A 19004-nucleotide genomic window follows, 5' to 3' on the forward strand; every position below is an offset into this window, starting at 1 on the left:
GGCTCTGCCTCCCGGTCACCAGGGCTGGTGCGGCCACCTCCACAGACCACTGAGGCTTAGTGAGCTGCTTGACAGCTGGGTCATCTTGGCCGGAAGCCCGTGTCCTTAGCTCCCTCGCCACCGCACTCCAGCTCAAGGCCGCCCCCTCTGTCTTATTTACAGCTGGACAAATCACAGCTCTGCTCCGGAGCCCTGTGGGCCCATGTGCCAGAGCCGAGGAGGAAACTGGTACCGGCCAGACGTGGGCAGGTGGAGGGGCCGTGCCCAGGTAAGCTCCCTGGCTCCCTCCAGGCCCTGGCTCGCAGGGGAGGAGCAAAGCAGCGGCAGGACACGGTCGTCAGGAGCAGCAGCAAGCAAAACCAAGCCCCCCTCATCTGCAGCCCAAGAGAGCCAGAGCCATCGGGAGAGACACAGTTCCTCGTCGTAAACCAGTGCTTCTGAAAGCACCGTAGTGTCACGAACTTGTTAGAAACGTCCCTCTCGGGGCTAATTCCGAAACCCAGGAAGTGGAGTCAGCACTCCTGTCCAGGTGATTCTGATGCCTGCTCGAGTCTGAGAACCTCTGGCCCTGGCCAGAGGGGCTTTTTCCTCCCCCGTTTTACTGGCTGGCCTGCAGCCACTACAGCTAAGGGCACTGCCCACAGACGACACGCAGGGAGGGCCCCTTCCCCTAACTGTGGAAGCCCGGGGGGTGGGGATGGCCCCCCAGGTCAGTCAGTACAGGACGGAGGCCCAGCTCCTCCCAGGACTGATGGTGCAGGCTGCGGCCACGCCCCGCGTCCAGGTAAAGCACTTGCCCTCAAATCAGATCCTTGACTCAAGGTCTGCTCACTCTGCAGAAACCGGAACCAAGAGAGGCAGTGACGGCCTATCGCCTCCTCACTGCTCCTACTTTTTTTTTTTTTTTTTTAATGATTTTATTTACTATTTGAGAGAGAGAAAGTGAGCAAGAGAGAACACAAGCAGGAGGGAAGAGCAAACCAAGAAGCAGACTCCCTGCTGATGCAGGGCTCCATCCTGGGGCCCTGGGGTCATGACCTGAGGCGGGAGCAGACGCTTAACCCAGGGACCCCTGCTCCTACTTCTGAAGCAACATATCTAGAAGGCTCACACAAGGACCACCTCCCTCCTTGAAACTTACTGTCACCCCGCATCAGAAATAGCTGCCTCCTCCCCTGAGCTATTTGGTTCCTTCTGTTTTATATTCGGCACAAAGGCCGGTCGTCGCTTTCCTCTCTGGTGCTACGGTCTGAATGCTGGTGTCCCCTCGCCAAAATCCCTAAATGGGAATCCTAAGCCTCGAGGTGTGGTATTAGGAGGCAGGGCCTTCGGGAAGTGACTAGTTCATGAGAGCAGATCCCACGTGAGTGGAACTAGTGCCTTTATAAAAGGAGCCCAAGAGCTCTCTCCCCTTTTTCTCCACGTGAGGACACAGCAGGAAGACGCCATCTGTGAACCCTTTAGCAGGCCCGCACTGGACACGGGATCTGCCTGGATCCTGGATTCCCAGCCTCCAGAACTGAGACAAATAAGCGTTTGTTGTTTTCTGGCTGCCCAGTTGGTGGTATTCTGTTTTGGCAGCCTGGACGGACGGAGACACCTGGCTGCTGTGAGAGCAGGGGCCAGGGCTCTCTGTGACCCTGCACGCACAAGCACATGCCCAAGAGAAGAAGGTGCTCCCATTGTTTGGAAGAACTGAGAAAACAGGCCCCTGATCCAAAGGCCCAGGAAAGGAAGGGTGAGAGGGCACAAGGAGTCCGGGAGCAGAACCTGCTTCCATGATGACTCACCCCACCTTCCTGTGCCAACCAGAAGCCGTGCTTTCAAGGAATCTTCGCTGGGATACAGAGGAAGCCCTTCAGCTGCTTCTCCTGCCAACAAGCCAAGAGACCTCTTAGTTTAGTAAGAAACCTCTCTGGTTGCTTCAATTTGCATAAAATTTGAAGCTCATTTTATAAATGCTACTCAAGGATGTCTGTTCTCCTTAAAACTTCCCCAGTTGTCCCAGGTGGGAGATAAAACGCACCTGAGAAATCAGGTCAGGATGAATGGGGAAGAAAAATATCAACTGCCTGAAACGAGTGTGTGTTCCTGGGGCAGATCCGGGAGGGCTACGCACAGGCCATGTTACCTACAGACGGGCTGCATGGGATGGGGGAGGCCTCCAAGAAGCCTCAGCACTCAGCTGATGAAAAGTGCCAGAAAAGGTGTCAGCAGAAAGACTCTAGGTTAGCTCCAGCGTGGTGAGCTGTTAGCAGCATCAAGCTGAGAGCTGAGAGGGGACAGGCCACCTGCAGACCTAACACTAGCCAGGGCAGCCCATCAGGCACCAGCCTCGCAGAAAGCACACAACACCCAAGACTTCCCCTACCAACTGTCATGCAGACCGTAACTTGCCATTCTTTCCCCAAATGGTGTTTGTTAAGGAGACATACGTGGGAGAGCGGAGGTGATCTTTTTATTGTAAGACGTTGCTCTTGCTTTGCCTTCGCTTCGTGCAGAAAGACCGTGAACCAACAGGAACAGCCAGTCTCCATCTGACTACAGGCCCCCTCCCGCCAGGACCGCGGTGCAGGGAAAGGGCATCACCTGTCATCAGGTGAGGCTGAGCCAGGAGGAATTCCCCAGGACGCACCACAGTGGTCCCCGTGGCTGACCCCACCGCTCATTCCAAGCCAAGGGACAGGCCCACACCAGCCACAGACGTTCCAGTGCCCTCACCAAGGATGAAGTCAGGCCAGCCCACCTCAGACCGGGAGGCCTGTTAAATGTAGATGCTGGACCCTGCTCTCAGAGCTTCTGATGTAACAGGTATGGGGTGAGGCTCAGGAACCTGCATCTCCAACAGGTGCCTGAGTGTTGCTGGTCCAGAGACCATGCCGCATGAGCCACTGCTTTGGGCACAGACCTGTGACGCAGCTGTGGTCAGCGTGGGGAGCCCTGCCAAGGGATTTCTGCGGAAGGCTGCTTTGCTGCCAAGGAGACGCTAGAGGACCCTCTTCATCCTTGCGATAACAGAGATGTCCTTGTATGTGCTCTGTCCAATATAGCAGCCACGAGCCACAGGTGGCCAGAGAGCCCTTGAAATGTTGTGCGTGTTATTGTTGAAACTAGACATTTTCATTTTAGTTCATTTTAATCAATTTGAAAATAAACAGCCACCTGTGGCTGGTGGTGCTCATAAGGGACCCTGCATGCAGCCCCCGACACCGCCAGATATTGATGTGACAGCTGGAAGTGCTGCTACAGAGGCCCTGCCAGCAGCCTGAGGGGAAGACACACGCAGACGCTCGCAGAGCCACATCCCAGTGTACTCGGCCCAACCTCAGCAGCTTCTTACTATGTGAGATCACATGTTTCTTTCTTGTTGAAGGCGGTGTGAGCAGGTATTCCCAGCTGCGACAGCCAAAGGTCTCCTGGCTGGTACAGCCACAAGGACACTGAGAAGTGGGGCCGCTCACCCCCAGGACGATGACAACCACTGGCATAAGAACAAGAGAAGCAAGACTTGGGTCCTGGTGAGCTGAAGAGGGTCTGACCTGAAGGGGAGCACCCAGACCCTCAGCATTCAACATCTGGGCACCGACGCCTGAAGCCCAGCCTACTCCAGGACGTGCAGCGCTACACTGCTGTCTGCCTGCTGGCCGACAGGTGTGTGGGGACGCTGCTGACCACTCCACCCCAAAGACTGAGCCAGCTTCAGGTATGGGTTGAACGAAATGGTGGGTCGTTGACATGAAGCTTCTTCCAGAAAGTGCGGAGGTCCAGCTGCATAAAAAATACCTTCCTACTCCTGCTTAAAATTCCACTGGTAACAATAGTTGCTGTGGTTTAAGTTAATACCTCTCACTTTGGAGAGACTAATGCAAAGTTTCCTAAGAAAGGTTCCTCAAAGAAAGACGGTAAGCCCTGAAGTGTTGAAATGAGGAATTTGTCAGATACCTATTAGATAATTGTACCTCGTTCCCAGGGGCAACAGGGAGCCGAGAGAGGATACGGCATGGAGGAGGCAAGAGAGGGGCACTCGGGGACCAAACACCTCGGTTTTACAAAAGCCCCTTGTCGGGACACCTGGGTGGCTCAGTGGTTGAGCATCTGCCTTCAGCTCACAGCGTGATCCCGGGGTCCCAGGATCGAGTCCCACATCGGGCTCCCTGCATGGAGCCTGCTTCTCCCTCTGCCAGTGTCTTTGCCTCTCTGTGTGTCTCCTGCATAAATGAATAAAATCTTTTTTTTTTTTAATCAAAAAAATTTAAAAAAAAAAAAAAGCCCCTTGTCACTGCTCCACTCCCAAGGGTTTCCCGGGAGCCAAACTCATGTTTGAAATTCCAACAACCCCACCATTGGGGTGATGGACTCACAACTGAAGCTCTGAGCTGTGGTCCCAGAAGAGTCCTCCCTGAACCCTGGACAGGGATGACGGAACCTGTGATGGCTGCACCATGTCCTCCCAAAAGTCCTGAAATCCTCACACCGCACACCCCCACCCCATAAATGTGAATGTGACCTCGCTGGAGATACAGTCTTTGCCGGTGATCAGGTGAAGACGGGGTCATCCTGGAGTAGGACTGGTGTCCCTTTTTAAAGAGGAGACGTGCAGACAGACACGCACACAGGGACACCACAACGTGAAGACAAAGGCAGAGACTGGGGTGATACACAAAAGCCGAGGACCACCCAGGATTGCCAACACCCCACCGGAGGAGGGAGAGGGACCTGGGACAGACCCTGCCCTGAGGCCATCAGATGTGTGGCCTCCAGAACTGTGTGCGAATGCAGTTGTGTTGTGTAAGGCGCTTCGTAACGGCAGCCCTGGGAAACAGCACGGCACCCCCTACCGGTACCTCCCTGACTGCACTGACCTCACGCACCGTGTTTGCTTAGAAAACCATCTCCCAAAAAAAAAAAAAGAAAAAAAAGAAAACCATCTCCCCCGTGTACCCCAAGGCCCACAAGCCCTGACACCACATCTGCCCTACTCCCCACTGCGTTCCAAGCCCACTTCCAGCGCAGCAGAGGTGCTCCCTAAGTGTTCCTCGAGTTAACACATGAAAGGTCAGCCCCGGACTGGGCCTGGAGTCCCCGGCATGAGTGTCAGTCTCCCCCTCTGTCTATACAGAGGAGATAAAATAACTGGACCGGATGGCCTCTGGGGGCCCTTCCGACTACAGAAACTCCACGACCCTCTGTCCATCAGGGTCAGATCTGGATGTGAGAAACCACGCAAGGGTGTTAAACAGAAGTCACCTGACGCAGGATGGGTCACAGAGGTGTGGGAGGGCTGGGAGACCGGGATAACCTTCCTGTCGGGACGTCTCCAGTGAAGGGAGGGCAGGACCGTTGATGGGCTTCTGGAAACACATGGACAGGCAACTCCTGTCCCCAAGGCAACACGCGGCCCAGGGGGCTGTTCCCACTTACAACAGACAGTCCCAAGAGGGGCCATTCTCATGGACAGTGGTCACAGAGGCACAAGGTTGGGGTTGGGGGGACAAGCTCACTGAGAAGTCCCATGCCCTGACCAAGAGAGGGAAGGGGGAGACACAGCCTCCCCCAGCACCTGCCTCCCTGCTAACACCAGAACCAGATTCCTGCCCTCCACCATCACGAGGACGTCCTGCTGATGGGAGAAGGTGTGAATGGCATCAACAGAAGATGGCCCCACAAATGATCTGACAGGGGAGTCCGACTTCCCACCCCCCAGACTCGGGGCCACGTCGGCTCGCACCCAGCCGCCCGACCCGCCCGGTGCCCTCCAGGAAGGAGGGGTGCCCAGGTGGTACTCACCCACACTGCTGAGGGAGCTGCTGCTTTCTGAGTCTGAGGGCATGATGGATAAGACGCTGTAGGTGGAGCCTGGGGACAGAAGGACAGACCGTTTGTTACTAACCCCAAACTACTGTCAGGCCAGCTGATCTTCGGTCAACACCACACTGAGAACCAACACGACGTCAGTGACCAGAAGTCGGACGTAAGGGGCCAGGCAGGGGTGGTCAGCAGGGTCTAGTCTGTGGTATTTCTGCGGGGCCTCTCACCTCACCTGTCCTGGAGACTTATCTACGCACAGTCGGAGCCAATCAGTTGGCTTCTCCTTAGGATGACTGGGGAAGAGCTTAGCAAGGGAGCAACATGCCCCAGGTTAAAACAGGGTCTGGGGATTTCCTCCGGGTCTTTATCAGTTTGATGCCGGCATCCATGCAGAGAGCGACAGAGCAGAAGTTACACATCTACGAACTATGTGTTCTTTTTGCTCGACTGTTCTGCTCTCGGGTCTGAATGTATTCCAGCTCGGTCCTTACTAATGTGGTCAGGGACTGCCCCCTTATTACTGTCACCAAAGCCAAGGAGCAGCACGTGCCCCTTTTCTGGCCGACACTTAATGTTAACTCCTGGTGTTAGAGGCACAACCGCACCACACCACGGTTCCGTCTGAACATGAGCATTTTCTAAGCCAGGAGGCTACCCACCTGGGCACCAGTGTAACCTCTGGGTGAAGAAACCCCATTTCCAAACCAGCTCTCGTCTACGCAGGAGGAGCTGGGTCACACTGAGCAGGTCGTTTGCTTTCCGGAGCTCTGCTCCCTGGCCTGTACGGAGCTTCAGCCGACGGCTTGTAAGGTCCTCTCTCCCGTCTTATTTTAGGGTCACACTCTCCCCTGATGGCATGTTTTGCTTGTGACTACAGGTGACACCAAGTTAGAGGGAGAACCGCCTCCAAGACTACCTCAGGAGCTGAGAAGAGCACCACGCGCACAGGTGGAGGTCAAGGAAATCCAGGCAACGGCCGGAATGCAGTATTTTGCCCTTGGAACCGAAAGCCCTACAGAGTGAAGAGGTGTGTGCAGCGGGCAGAGTGGTGACTAGAGATGGGGTTTTTGCAGGAAAGCCTTTGAACGAGCCTCGGGGCCCTGATGTGGAAAAGCAGCCAAGAACTCATGAGCTCTAGGGCTCCGGGACCAGAAACGTGGGGGCCAGATTGAAGGTTTCTCTCCTACCACAACTCAGCTGCTTACTGCCTACCTGCACACTCTCCGAAGGGACGGTGAAGGGATGAAGAGATGGGGGTGTGCAGGGGAGCCAGCAGGCATGCCCACCAGAAAAAGAAATGAAAGCAGAGAACAAAAAGAAAAACCAAGGAAAAGGGACTTTGGTAACGGCGAGAACTAGGACAGTGGCCAGGCATGACTGGTGGCCTCATTATCAAATTTTCTGAGACTCTCTTAAGAACCTGTGGGTATTATGTCATTATGTATCTGTCCAAACCCATGGGGTGTGTAACACCACAAGTGAACCCTAAGGTAAACTACAGCGTTTGGGTGATAACGACGTGTCAGTGTGGGTTCATCAATCGTCACGAATGTACCACTGAGGCGTGGGATGATGAGAGGGGGCAAAGCTGTGCACCTGTCGGCTCAGGGGGGGATACGTGTGCTTTCCCCTCCATTTTGCTGTGAATCTAAAAGGCTCTTAAAAGTTTATTTAAAATAAAGAAAACCTGTGGATGTTTAGCATGGACTGAAGAGGATGACTTAGGGCGTAGACAGCTGCTCGGTCTTCAGATGGGGCTGTCAAAGGGATCCATTTGTGCCATACAGCCTCTGGCAGCAGGACTGGACATGGCAGGCAGGTGTTCTAGAAAGCCTCGGGTGGGGGCACCCAACGGTCAGGGCTGGCTAGGTCTCAAGAGAGCTGGGGAGGGCGGGGGCCCCCTCAACACACGCCCTCACTCACTTCACGGAGGCCCCATGCCCACCTGGCAGGGAGGCCTCAGGAGGGTTCTGCCCATCACTCCAAGGGAGAAGGAACCAGAAAATCCCATGCAGCCCTGAAATTCCTTGATCCCACCAAAAAAAATGAATAGCAACATTCAACAAAATACCTCCTGTATTTCATGTTCGGCCCACACGATGCATTGTGCTGTCCATTCAACATTTCTGCATTTTTGTCTCAATAAAACAATGAGTGCCACGAATTTCTCAAATCCTCTCTCTTCCCATACCATAAACAGTAAGCATTGCATAAGGACCCGTGAAGTAAGGTCGGATACGATTCAGGCACTCCATTGGTGTCTTCAAGGACAAACACGTCAACGCAACGCCGATTTCCTCAATTCAATGGACGGTTTCTTAATTATTTTTTTCTTTACGTTAATGGAAGGCTAGCCAGCCGGTATGTTGGTGGATTATTTTCGAAAGATGCCTCCTTGGAAAAGGAGACACAACTAAACCCTCCCACTCACACCCCCAGATCCGAGCCGGGCCCCGATCGCGCTGGTGGCACCGCCGTTCCCTGCGGGAACGCCCTGCTTCTCCCTCACTACTGGCACCAGCAGAGCCCCATCTTCCAGTAAAGCACCCCTCCTCATCAAGTCGTCTCTCTCCTCCCCCATGGCCAGTTTCCACTGTTAATTAAACTTGGCAGACATCCTTGTCTCTCTCCGCCCCATCTCCCTCCCTGGCTGGGGGAGTCAACTGGCCAACCACACACTGTTCTTCCAGTCCCCGAAGTCCTGCCGAGGTTCTGGGGCATGACCTGGGGGCGGCGTGACATCTCTATCTGCATCTCTGGGCATCTCCGCCCCCGAGTCGGCTGGCAGGGCTCCTAGGCGCTGGGGAATGGCAGGGAGGGATCAAAATTGGATGGGGCCCAGTTTTTACAACGTTCCCAGGGCCTCAGACGTCATTCAGAGGAGGAGAAAAAGGCCCAAAGACGACGTTTGTCTTGGTCATGCTTTGTCTCTGCTACTATTGTTGTCTTAAAAAGCCTATGTGGTCAGGATGTCGGGAAAAGGCAAGAGGAGTCACTCTCCTCCCAGAGTCACGCGGTGTCCTTTCAAAGCCGGTGGCTTCTGAAGGGCGGGTGTCGGGCGTCATCTACCTCTGGGGTTTCACAATCGAATCTGGAGGCCAACAGGAGTCTCATCTCAAAGGCACCACTCAGCCCCCCATGAAGGCACCTGCACCCCATGTGCCCTGAAGCCTAAGGCACATGCTCCACCTGGCGGAGAGGCCCAGACTGCCGAGGCCTGTAGAATCGGCGCGGCTCCCCTTCTGGCACTGCCCACGCCCCCATGGGCCCTCCCACACCCCCACAGGACAGCAGGGCGCTGCCACTCAGGGCGCTCCCACAAACCCAGGCAAGCCTGTGCACAGGTCCTCAGAGGACCCAGAAGTCAGATGATCTGGAAACACGTCCAGGAAAGGAGAGCAGAGCATGGACGCATAACCAGAGAGGGACACGAGGGAGGCCTCTACTGGCACAGGGACTACCGGGGAGACCCGAGCAGAGGATGGGTTCCGATGTGGGCAGGCGAGGGGGGCCTGGGACTCTGCCGCTCTAACGCCCCAGCACACAGAGGAGACGTGGGGCAGCAGGCAGGGCCCGAAGGCTGCCGGGAGCCGTGGGAGCCAGTGCAGGCGACGGCAGGGGCCCCGAGAGCCACAAACAGACCCACGCAAGCTCTACATCCTTCCCAAGAGCCCAGCCCCTGCTAATTGCGTTTACTCTGTGACTCAGCCCCAGTGGGTCACCGAGACCACTTCAAAAGAACTTCCAGTAAAATCACCCGAGCGATAGCGGAATGGCCCAGTCCTCCAAGGCCGCCTCCCGCAGCCTGCGCTTGGCTCCCCTCACCTGGAGCTCGTACGGGCCCCGCTGGCTCACGCTTCCTCCCAGGGACACTAGGATCCAGGGCACCTGTGCCAGCCTAGGGCCTGCCCACGGGCCTCCTCCCAGCGCTGCCCGCCGCGCCCACCCCGCTCCGCTCACCGGGCACCTGCGAAGGCCGGCGGCTGTGCCCGGGGACTCTGGTCGGGAGGCGCTGTCACCACTAAGCTACCTGCCCCGCCCTGGAGCCCACCCCCCCCCCCAGCTCACCCCTGAGGAACCACGGCCGGGCACAGATGGCTGACAGCACCCCAGCGCTCCCTTGACCTGCATGTGCCCATCAGGCTCCTGACACGAGCCTGAGCCCCACGAGGCCCCCGGGGCCAGGCCTGGGAAAAGGCCAGCCAGGGGCTCAAGAGGCTCCCCAGCTGCTGGGCAACCTCGGCAGTAGTCCCTGCCCCTCTGAGCCAGGGTCGCTCAGCTGTCAAGGGAGGTGGTGACGACAAGGACAGCCACATGGGCGCCAGCCTGCCCACTCTGCCCCTTGGCCGGGTGCTTCAGGTGAGTCACTCGGCCCCTCCTTGCCTCCACATACCTGTGTAATGGGCTCGGAGGAGTGCTTACCTAATAGAGGACGCTACGGAGCTGATGTGAACAGGGCCTGAAACAGCACCTGCACAGCCAGTGCTCCAAGTGCTAGCTGCTACCACTATTGGCAAACCGGACCTTCCAACACTGCCATTCCCAATCCTCTGACTAGCGAAACTGACAGCTGCACTACAGTGACAAGGCCAAGCGGTACAGGCTGACAGGCTGCCAGACTACAGGGAACTCACTAATAATAATAATAATAATAATAATAATAACAACAATAACAATAGCAGCTCATAGACACTGAGCACTACTAAGTGTCAAGTTGTGCTAAGCACTTGGCATGCATTGTCTCAGTAAACTCCTAAAACAACCCTGAGGCTGTCAACAGGCCCATTTTACAGAGGAGAAAACTAAGGGTTAGGATAATTAAGAAACTTGCTTAAGGTCTTGATATAGAACCAGTAAGGGAATGACAAGATACAAGCCCAGTTTAACCCAAAGGCTGCACTCTTGATCCCTAGGCCCAACACTGCTGCCCGGCTCTGAAGAAGGAAGGACAGTCAGGGGAGGCTTCATGGAGGAAGCAGCCTGGCACTGGCCCTGGAGGATAGTGACCTTGACAAGCACCTGAGAAGCCAACTCAGCCTGGAAGAAACACAGGCAGAGCCTGTCCCCCTGTGCAAGTGGAAAGTCTCAGAACAGAGCCAGCCCTGCCCGGGGCCCTCCAGCCTGGATCCCTCCCACCCCCAGAAGGGGCTTGATCCCTCTCTGCCCTCCTTCCCCCACCAAGAGGACACTCATCTGGCATTGTTGAGATGGCACTGCTGAGCCAGGGATGGGGGCTAAACCTGGGAAAAAAGAGAAAGAGAGGAGCCACAGCTCCATGACCCTGACATACACTGCTGCTTCCAGCCCGCCCCAACACCCATGCCCATGCCCAGGGCAGAGGCAGGTCCCAGGGCTCAGGGACCCTCATGCAAGAGGCACCGACTCTGGGAGTTGGAGACATGAGGAAGGAAGCAAGAGTGTGAGGAGTGCAGTGTGCTGTGCAGAGAACCTCCCCGTTTCTGAGGACCACAGGAGCTGCTGGCAGGGTACCCCCCCACCCCCCCGCTGCTGAGACCCCTCCTGCAAAATCACAAGTCAGTGCAGTCACGCCCCTCCCCAGGGCCTCAGCTGCCTTCCCTTTAAAAATATGGCCCAAGGCTGTGGACACTGAGACCCAAACTAGGAGGCTGTCAAGCCCCAGCCTGTCAGAGAGGTATGGGGTGACCACGGTCCCGGAACGGAGCAGCAGCCAGAGCCCGGCATAGCAGTGAAGGAAGTCCTGCTTCCTGCACCCGCATGCCTGCCTCAGGACAGGGGAATCACCTTCTCCCTGACATGCACAGACAGAAGGCCTGCTGTTAGGGGTCAGGTGAAGATGCACGCCCTGGTGTGCGTAATCCACCCCCCAAAGTGTCCGGTTGGTTAAGTGAAGACAGCATTAGTCTCCCCAGTGATACAGCTGGAGTAGTGTCTGCAAAGTTCGGAACAAGAATAACGAACTTGCTGGGGTGCCTGAGTGGCTCAGTCGGTTCAGCGTCTGCCTTTAGCTCAGGTCATGATCTCAGCATCCTGGGATCGAGCCCCACATGTGACTCCCTGCTCAGCGGGGAGCCTGCTTCTCCCTCTCCCTGTGCTCCTCGCCCCTGCTCGTGTTCTCTCACGCTCTGTCAAATAAATCAATAAGATCTTAAAAAAAAAAAAAAAACTTGCTAAAATATCATAGTAAGGGTGCTTATTTCTCCCTTTTTGAGGACGTGAAATGAACCAGTAGCCCATCCTTCAGAGGTGAAAGGGGGTGTTCCGTTTCCTAGCTAAGCGGAAAGCTAAGTGTGCAAATGAGAAGTGCGGGGTTGGGGGGGGGTGAAGGGTGCCTGCGGGGCTCTCAGCTCATTCCTTGACCCCCTCCCACTGGACTCTGGAATCATCTGTGAGATGATGAACTGAGCTACACCCTGAGGAAGCTCCCAGACTGTCAGTGCTGTCATCTGTGATCCACAGCCCCATCTCCCACCACAACTGCCCCAAAAGCTAAAGTCAGAAAAGGTAGGCAAAACAACACACACACACAAAAAAAAAAAAAAAAAAAAAAAAAAAAAAAAACCCACGCATGCCGGGAACCGATCACTCAGTAAGATTAAGGATCCTTTCTCTCCCTGTCAGGCCCTGAGTCCTCCCCGCCCCCAAGGCGCAAGATGATGGAAGTTTGCTGAGTTTCCAGAGATTAAAAACAGCCGTCAGAGAGCTTGTTTCCCCTCATCAGCTGGGAAAGGCTCCTGGAGGCCTTCTTCGTCATCCTGCTGTCAGAGGTTAAGCTCCAGGATGGGAATACTGGGAGGAACTGGGACCATCACAACCTGGCACCAGGTGGGAACACCTCTCACTTCTGGCTTTCTGTCACTAAAACAAGCCGTTTTCTTCTGTCATCACCCAAAGGGGCTGGGTTACAGTTCTGCACCGAGGACGTGGCCCGAAGCAGGGTCTGCTGGGCTCCCTGGGAGGCTAGTCTTTATGGGGCCAGGGGGAGGATCAGGACAGGTGTTAAGAGTCTCCTACTAAATGCAATGATTCCACCAACAAGCGTGACGGAGCCCGATCAGCATCCCCTAAACCACAGCTCGTGGCCTTGTCATAGCAACAGGGAGGACCCAGCAAGAGGGCACAGGAAACCAGAGCAGCTCACCCGTGGGGCGGCCGAGCCCCCACGGTGCCGCAGATGGACAGCTCGCTGCGGCACATCTGCCCTGGAATAAACTTCTAGCCAGCACCACGAGTCCCAACGGGCACGAAGCAGCTCTCTGCAAGGCCCGGGGCACAGCCAGTTCCCTCCCACTCTCGACTGGGACTCCGTCTCCACTTCTCAGTAAAGGGAGAAGAGGCTCCCTCCTCTAGAGACCACACCTGGAGCGCGCTGCCCTGCACCACTGCCGGGGTCGACACAAGCGCTGTGTGGTCCTGGGCAAGTGGTTTCCACTTTTTGTGCCTCATATCTCGGTTTATAAAGCAGGAAGAATGATGGGTATGAGCCAAATGAGTAAAGAGAGGTAACGCCCCGAGGGCAGAGCCGGGCACAGGGCAAGCACTCCATAAACCCTAGCTCTCATTACTGCTGCCTCCCCTCCACCGGGGTGTGCCCTCCCAGTACCTGAATACAGCCCTGTGCCTTTGTTTTCTTCGTGTCTGGGATAAGGAGGCACCCCGGGGCATGTGAGTGGCCCAGTGGGTTAAGCATCTGTCTCTGGCTCCGGTCAGGATCCTGGGGTCCTGAGATTGAGCCCCAAGGCGGAATCCCTGCCCAGTGGGGGAGTCTGCTTCTCCTTCTGCCCAGTGCCCCCTTCGTGCTCTCCCTCTCTTTAATATAAATAAGTAAAATCTTAAAAAAAAAAAAAAAAAAAAAAGAGGCCCCCTTTGCCCTCTTCCATCATTCTGTCTGGCCATGGCCAACTCCCATCCATCGCTGGCCTTCCTTGCAGGTCTCATGTTCTGAGTCACATGGAACAAGCCAGAGCACTTGCTGTGTGCCTGGCACACCTCCAGCCCGCCCCGACCTCCTCAGCATCCTCACTACCACCTACCTACACACGGGCACCAGTCAGCACACCTCAAGAGATGGAGCGAGGGCGCTCCGCACTAGGCACCACCCCTTGGTAGGCATGTCTGCCCTGGGGAAACACAGAGCCAATTCATTCACCAGCCTCTCAGCGAGCGCTGTGCTAGGAGGTCCTGGGGGTGCAGCAGAGGATGAGAGACAGAGTCCCGGCTCTCATGGAGCTCACAGGAGCCAGGGTGGAAGAAGAGGACTAAACCAATAAACAAATGCAAACTACATCAAGTCAGAAATGCTATGAAGAAAAATACAGCATAGTAAAACAGAGGGCGGGTGATAGGGTGGGGTGGAGAGGTGGCTATTGTGGTACAATGTGGGGGGGCTCTCTCTGAGGTGACATTTGAACAGAGACCTGAAGGAAGTGCAGAGTGCTGAAAAAAGATTGTTTCAGGGAGAGGAAGAGCAAGTGCAAACTGTACCTGCACTCCACCTCCTCCCTGGGGATCAAAGGGACTGATGGAAACATGTCAGAGGGACAGGGAAAGCCACCAAGAAGCACGAGGCACCTTACAGGTTTGGGCTCAAGCTTTTCTTGAGAGTACTAACAACCACACTCTGACTGCTCATAGCGGCTAATATTTATTAAGTACTTGTCACGACGAAGGTACTATTTATATGGCTTGTTTCATTTAATCATCCCAACACTGTGAAAAATGGATTCTTAACTTGTTTTCTAAATGGTGAGATGCATGGGGCACCTGGGTGGCCCAGATGGTTAAGTATCTGCCTTCAGCTCCGCTCATGATCTCCAGGTCCTGGGATCAACAAGCCCCACATCAGGCTCCCAGCTCAGTAGGGAATCTGCTTCTCCCTCTCCCTCAGGCTCTGCCCCTGCTTGTGCTCTTTGTCTCTCAAATGAATAAATGAATGAATGAATGGTGAATGCAGGCTCAGAGAGGCTCAGTAACTCACCCACATCCACAAAGCCACTAAGCGGTGGATCTTACCACTAGCCCTGGATTACTTCCTTTCCACCAAGATCAGAAGAGACAAAACTCACCAGTTCCTTGATCCAGTGGACAGCAGAGGGTGTGAGCAGCCAACCCCTGACAACACACCTAGGAGTCACAACTGACAAGTCAGAAACTGGGGGGCAATGCCAGAGAGCAGCGTATCAGCCAGCATCTGGCACTGTGGCCAAGGTTATCCTTACAACAGCAGGAGGGAAGAAGAGAAGTAAGAGAAATATGGTTCCAGTCATCTCTGCCACACCTCAGCTGCCAGCCTTGTCCTCTGCTCCTGGCTTCAACGCCCCCAACCTGGTCACTCCTCTGGCCACCCAAGGGAGACCACCACCATCTCTGGAATGAGCCAGATAGACATTTCCATCCTGACTTAGAAGGCAGCAAACAGTATGAACCAGCGGGGTTTGGGGAACCTGCTCAAGGCTCTAGTGCTCACACTGAATGCCAAAGTCGGCAAAATATCTCCCTCCCACCGTCCCCTTCATCCCACGTCATCCTCCAAATGGCCATTGCCCATTAATCTCAGATCAGGGTACACAGAAGAGTCAGCCAGAGGGAATGATGGCTCTGGGAAGAGCCCAGGTCTCAGGCACAAGTGGCAGAGTAGGCAAGGGCGTGACACCCAGGCCGCACAGCTCAGGGACACTCAGCCCACAAAGGCCAGAGAGGAAACGTCTTGCTCTCACCAGCGACGAGCTGCTGCCTCTGCCTCCTTCCCTTCAGCAGCATCAACAGCACCCTCCCTGTCGGCTTTGCATGGTGCCTTGAAAACTACTGACCAGCAAGCTGGGTCCCCAGGACTCGGAGACCATGGAGAACCGCTTACCTCCCCCTCCACACAACATTCCTGCTGAGTTTGAACCTACCAAGATCCCTGCCACGTTGAGTGCACAGTGCACCGGACAAAGGGCACAGGGTCAGGAGCTGGATGGATCTGGGCTCTCCCTGGGTTGGTCACCTACTAAAGGGTCAAATTATCTTCCTGAGCCTCAGTATCTTCATCTATACACCGGAGCTGTAAGAAGTCTTTATCTGTATCTCACAGATTGTTGTGCTAGCAAATAAAATAAAAGACACTGAAAGTGCTTTGTAAACTGGAAAGGAACTGCTCACAAATGCGAACCTGCCCCAGAGACCCAAGGTCCCCTGCTCCCTGACATTGTGCATTGTTCCCAGTCGCCTTCACTCCTTCTCTTCACTGCCAGCCTCTTCTCTTCCAGAAAGTCCTCCTTTTCCAGTACTTACTCAAAACACCACACTGCAACAACAAACACAAGGAAATGAATAAAAAGCAAGGGCTTTGTCAGAATGCCAGTGTTACCCAACAGGGTCCACAGACTCAACACAATCCCTATCAGAATCCCAATGAACTTTTTTGCAGAAACAGAAAAACCGGGCTCCCGGTGCATGGGGCCTGCTTCTCCCTCTGCCTGTGTCTCTGCCTCTCTCTCTCTCTCTCTCTCTGTGACTATCATAAATAAATAAAAAATTAAAAAAAAAAACTCTTATAATAAAATATAGGGCTTCATGACATTGAATTTGGCAATGATTAGCTATCACACCAAAGACATGGGCAACAAAAAGAGAAAGACACAATGGGTTTTATGAAAACTTAAGAATTTTACACATTGAAAGGTGCTACCAACAGAGTGAAAAGGCAGCCCACAGAATGGGAGAAAAGATTTACAAGTCACATATATGACAAAGGATTATATCAGAATATATAGAGAACTCGTAAAACAAAGTTCTCTCTCTCTCTCTCTGGGACGCCTGGGCAGCTTAGTGGTTGAGTGTTTGCCTTCAGCACAGGTCGTGACCCCGTGGTTGTGGGATCGAGTCCTGCATGGGGCTCCCCGCATAGAGCCTTTTTCTCCCTCTGCCTCTGTCTGCCTGTCTGTGTGTCTCTCATGAATAAATACCTAGAAAACAAAAAACAAAAAATCGGATTCAAAAATAGGCAAATGAGGGATGCCTGGGTGGCTCAGTCTGTTAAGCATCTGACTCCTGGTTTTGGCTCAGGTCTGATCTCAGGGTCGTGAGACTGAGCCCCGAAGCCCAAGTCAGGCTCCTTGTTGAGCATGGAACCTGCTTAAGAGTCTTGCTCTCCTCTGTCCCTCTCCTACCTCCAGCTCTCTCTCTCTCTCTCTCTCTCTCTGATTTTATTTATTTAAGAGAGTGAGAGAGGGCATGAATGGGGAGGGAGGCAAGCAGAAGAGGAAGAAGCAGACTCCCCACTGAGCAGGGAGCCTGCTGTGGAGGTCAATTGCAGGACCCTAAGATCATGACCTGAGCTGAAGACAGATGCTTACTTAGCCAACTGAGCCACCCCCAGGTGCCCCTCCCTCCCTCCCTCTCTTGCTCTCAAAAAAGGGGGGGGGGGGCAAATGACTTGAATACTTGAATAGACATTTCTCTAAAGAAGATCTATAAACACCCAACAAGCAAATGAAAAGATGCTCAACATTACTCATCCTTTTTTTTTTTTTTTTTTTTTTTAAGATTTAATTTTTATTTATTTATGATAGTCACAGAGAGAGAGAGAGAGGCAGAGACACAGGCAGAGGGAGAAGCAGACTCCATGCAGGGAGCCGAAGGTGGGACTCCGGGATCACGTCCTGGGCTGAAGGCGGCACTAAACCCCCCCTCCCCCCCCGCCCCCCCACCCCTCCACCCCCGGGCTGCCCAACATTACTCATCCTTAAAGAAATGCAAATCAAAGCCACAAGGCGATACTCCTTTGGACTGCTTGGGATGGCTACCATCAATGAGGCAGAAAGTAAAGGGTGTGGGTGACAATGTGGTGAAATGGGAACCCTCATGAAACTACTGGTAGGAAGGTAAGATGATGCAGGCAACTGTGGAACTAGTATGGCAGTTTCTCAAAAAATTAAAAATAGTTTTGCCACATGATCATTGAATCCACTTTTGGGCATATATGCCAAAAAACTGAAAGCAGGGTCTCAAGGAATATTCCTACAGCTATGCTGACAGCTGAGTAATCACATCTGTAAAACGTGTGAGCAACATGGGTGTCCACTGCCAGATGAATGGCTAAGCAAAATGTGGGGCATCATACACTGGAGTGTGACCCAGCTTTAAAATGCTAGGAAATTCAGGGGCACCTCAGTAGTGCAGTCAGTTGAGCATCCAACTCAATTTTGGCTCAGGTCATGATCTAAGGGTCATGAGATGAAGCCCCACGTCGGGCTCCACACTCAGCACAGAGTCTGCTTGAGATTTTCTCTCTTTCCATCTCTCTCTGTCCCACCCATTTGTGTTCTCTCTCTAATAAATAAAATCTTAAAAAAAAAAAAAAAGCTAGAAAGTTCAGACATGTTCTACAACAGAGTGTTAACATTATGCTAAGTGAAATAAACCAGTCACAAAAAGACAAATATCGCTTGACTCCATTGATATGAAGTACTTGAAAGTAATCAAAATCACAGAGACAAAGTAGGGCAACCCCGGTGGCGCAGCGGTTTGGTGCTGCCTGCAGCCTGGGGTGTGATCCTAGAGACCCAGGATCGAGTCCCACATCTGGCTCACTGCATGGAGCCTGCTTCTCCCTCTGCCTGTGTCTCTGCCTCTCTCTGTTTATGAATAAATAAATAAAATCTTAAAAAAAACAAAAAAAAAGTAGAGTGTGGTGGTTGTCAGGGGCTGGAGTGAGGAGGGAGAGATGGGGAATTACCATTTAATGGGTATAGTTTCAGTTTTGCAAGATGAAGAGTTCTGGAGATAAAGATAAGTGGGGATGGTAGCACATTATGAATGTTTAATACCACTGAACTCTATACATAAAACTGGTTAAGATGGTAAATATTTTTATATGTATTTTGTCTCAAAAAAAAAAAAAAGGCAAGAGCTTTATCTCTCTCTGTATTATAGCTATCCAAATCTTTGGGGACAGTTTCAGACTAATACAGTCCCCATGGGAGTCATCCCATCATGCCTGGAGAACGTGTGACCAGCTCACAGTCCCTACCTGGTAATATGAAGCCCTTGGCTAAGAAAGAACTGAGGGAGGGGATCCCTGGGTGGCTCAGGGGTTGAGCATCTGCCTTTGGCTCAGGTCGTGATCCCGGGGTCCCAGGATCGAGTCCCACATCGGGCTCCCCGCATGGAGCCTGCTTCTCCTGTGTCTCTGCCTCTCTGTGTGTTTCTCACGAACAAATAAATAAAATCTT

The 19004-nt window shown here is 53.6% G+C and overlaps 1 protein-coding gene across 6 annotated transcripts in view; it reads right to left on the reverse strand.

The window, feature by feature from the left end:
* DLG5 (discs large MAGUK scaffold protein 5) overlaps positions 1 to 19004 on the reverse strand; it is a 119334-nt gene that overhangs the window by 64888 nt on the left and 35442 nt on the right. For 4 of the 6 annotated variants that reach the window (XM_077895159.1, XM_077895156.1, XM_077895155.1 and 1 more), the window contains exon 2: positions 5788 to 5856. The exons of the other annotated variants lie outside the window; for them this stretch is intronic. In XM_077895159.1, coding sequence (XP_077751285.1) covers positions 5788 to 5856 — 69 coding nt within the window. The remainder of the gene's footprint in view (positions 1 to 5787; positions 5857 to 19004) is intronic. 6 annotated transcript variants of the gene reach the window in all.

Source organism: Canis aureus, chromosome 4 (genome assembly GCF_053574225.1).
Source record: "Canis aureus isolate CA01 chromosome 4, VMU_Caureus_v.1.0, whole genome shotgun sequence".
NCBI classification, from domain to species: domain Eukaryota; kingdom Metazoa; phylum Chordata; class Mammalia; order Carnivora; family Canidae; genus Canis; species Canis aureus.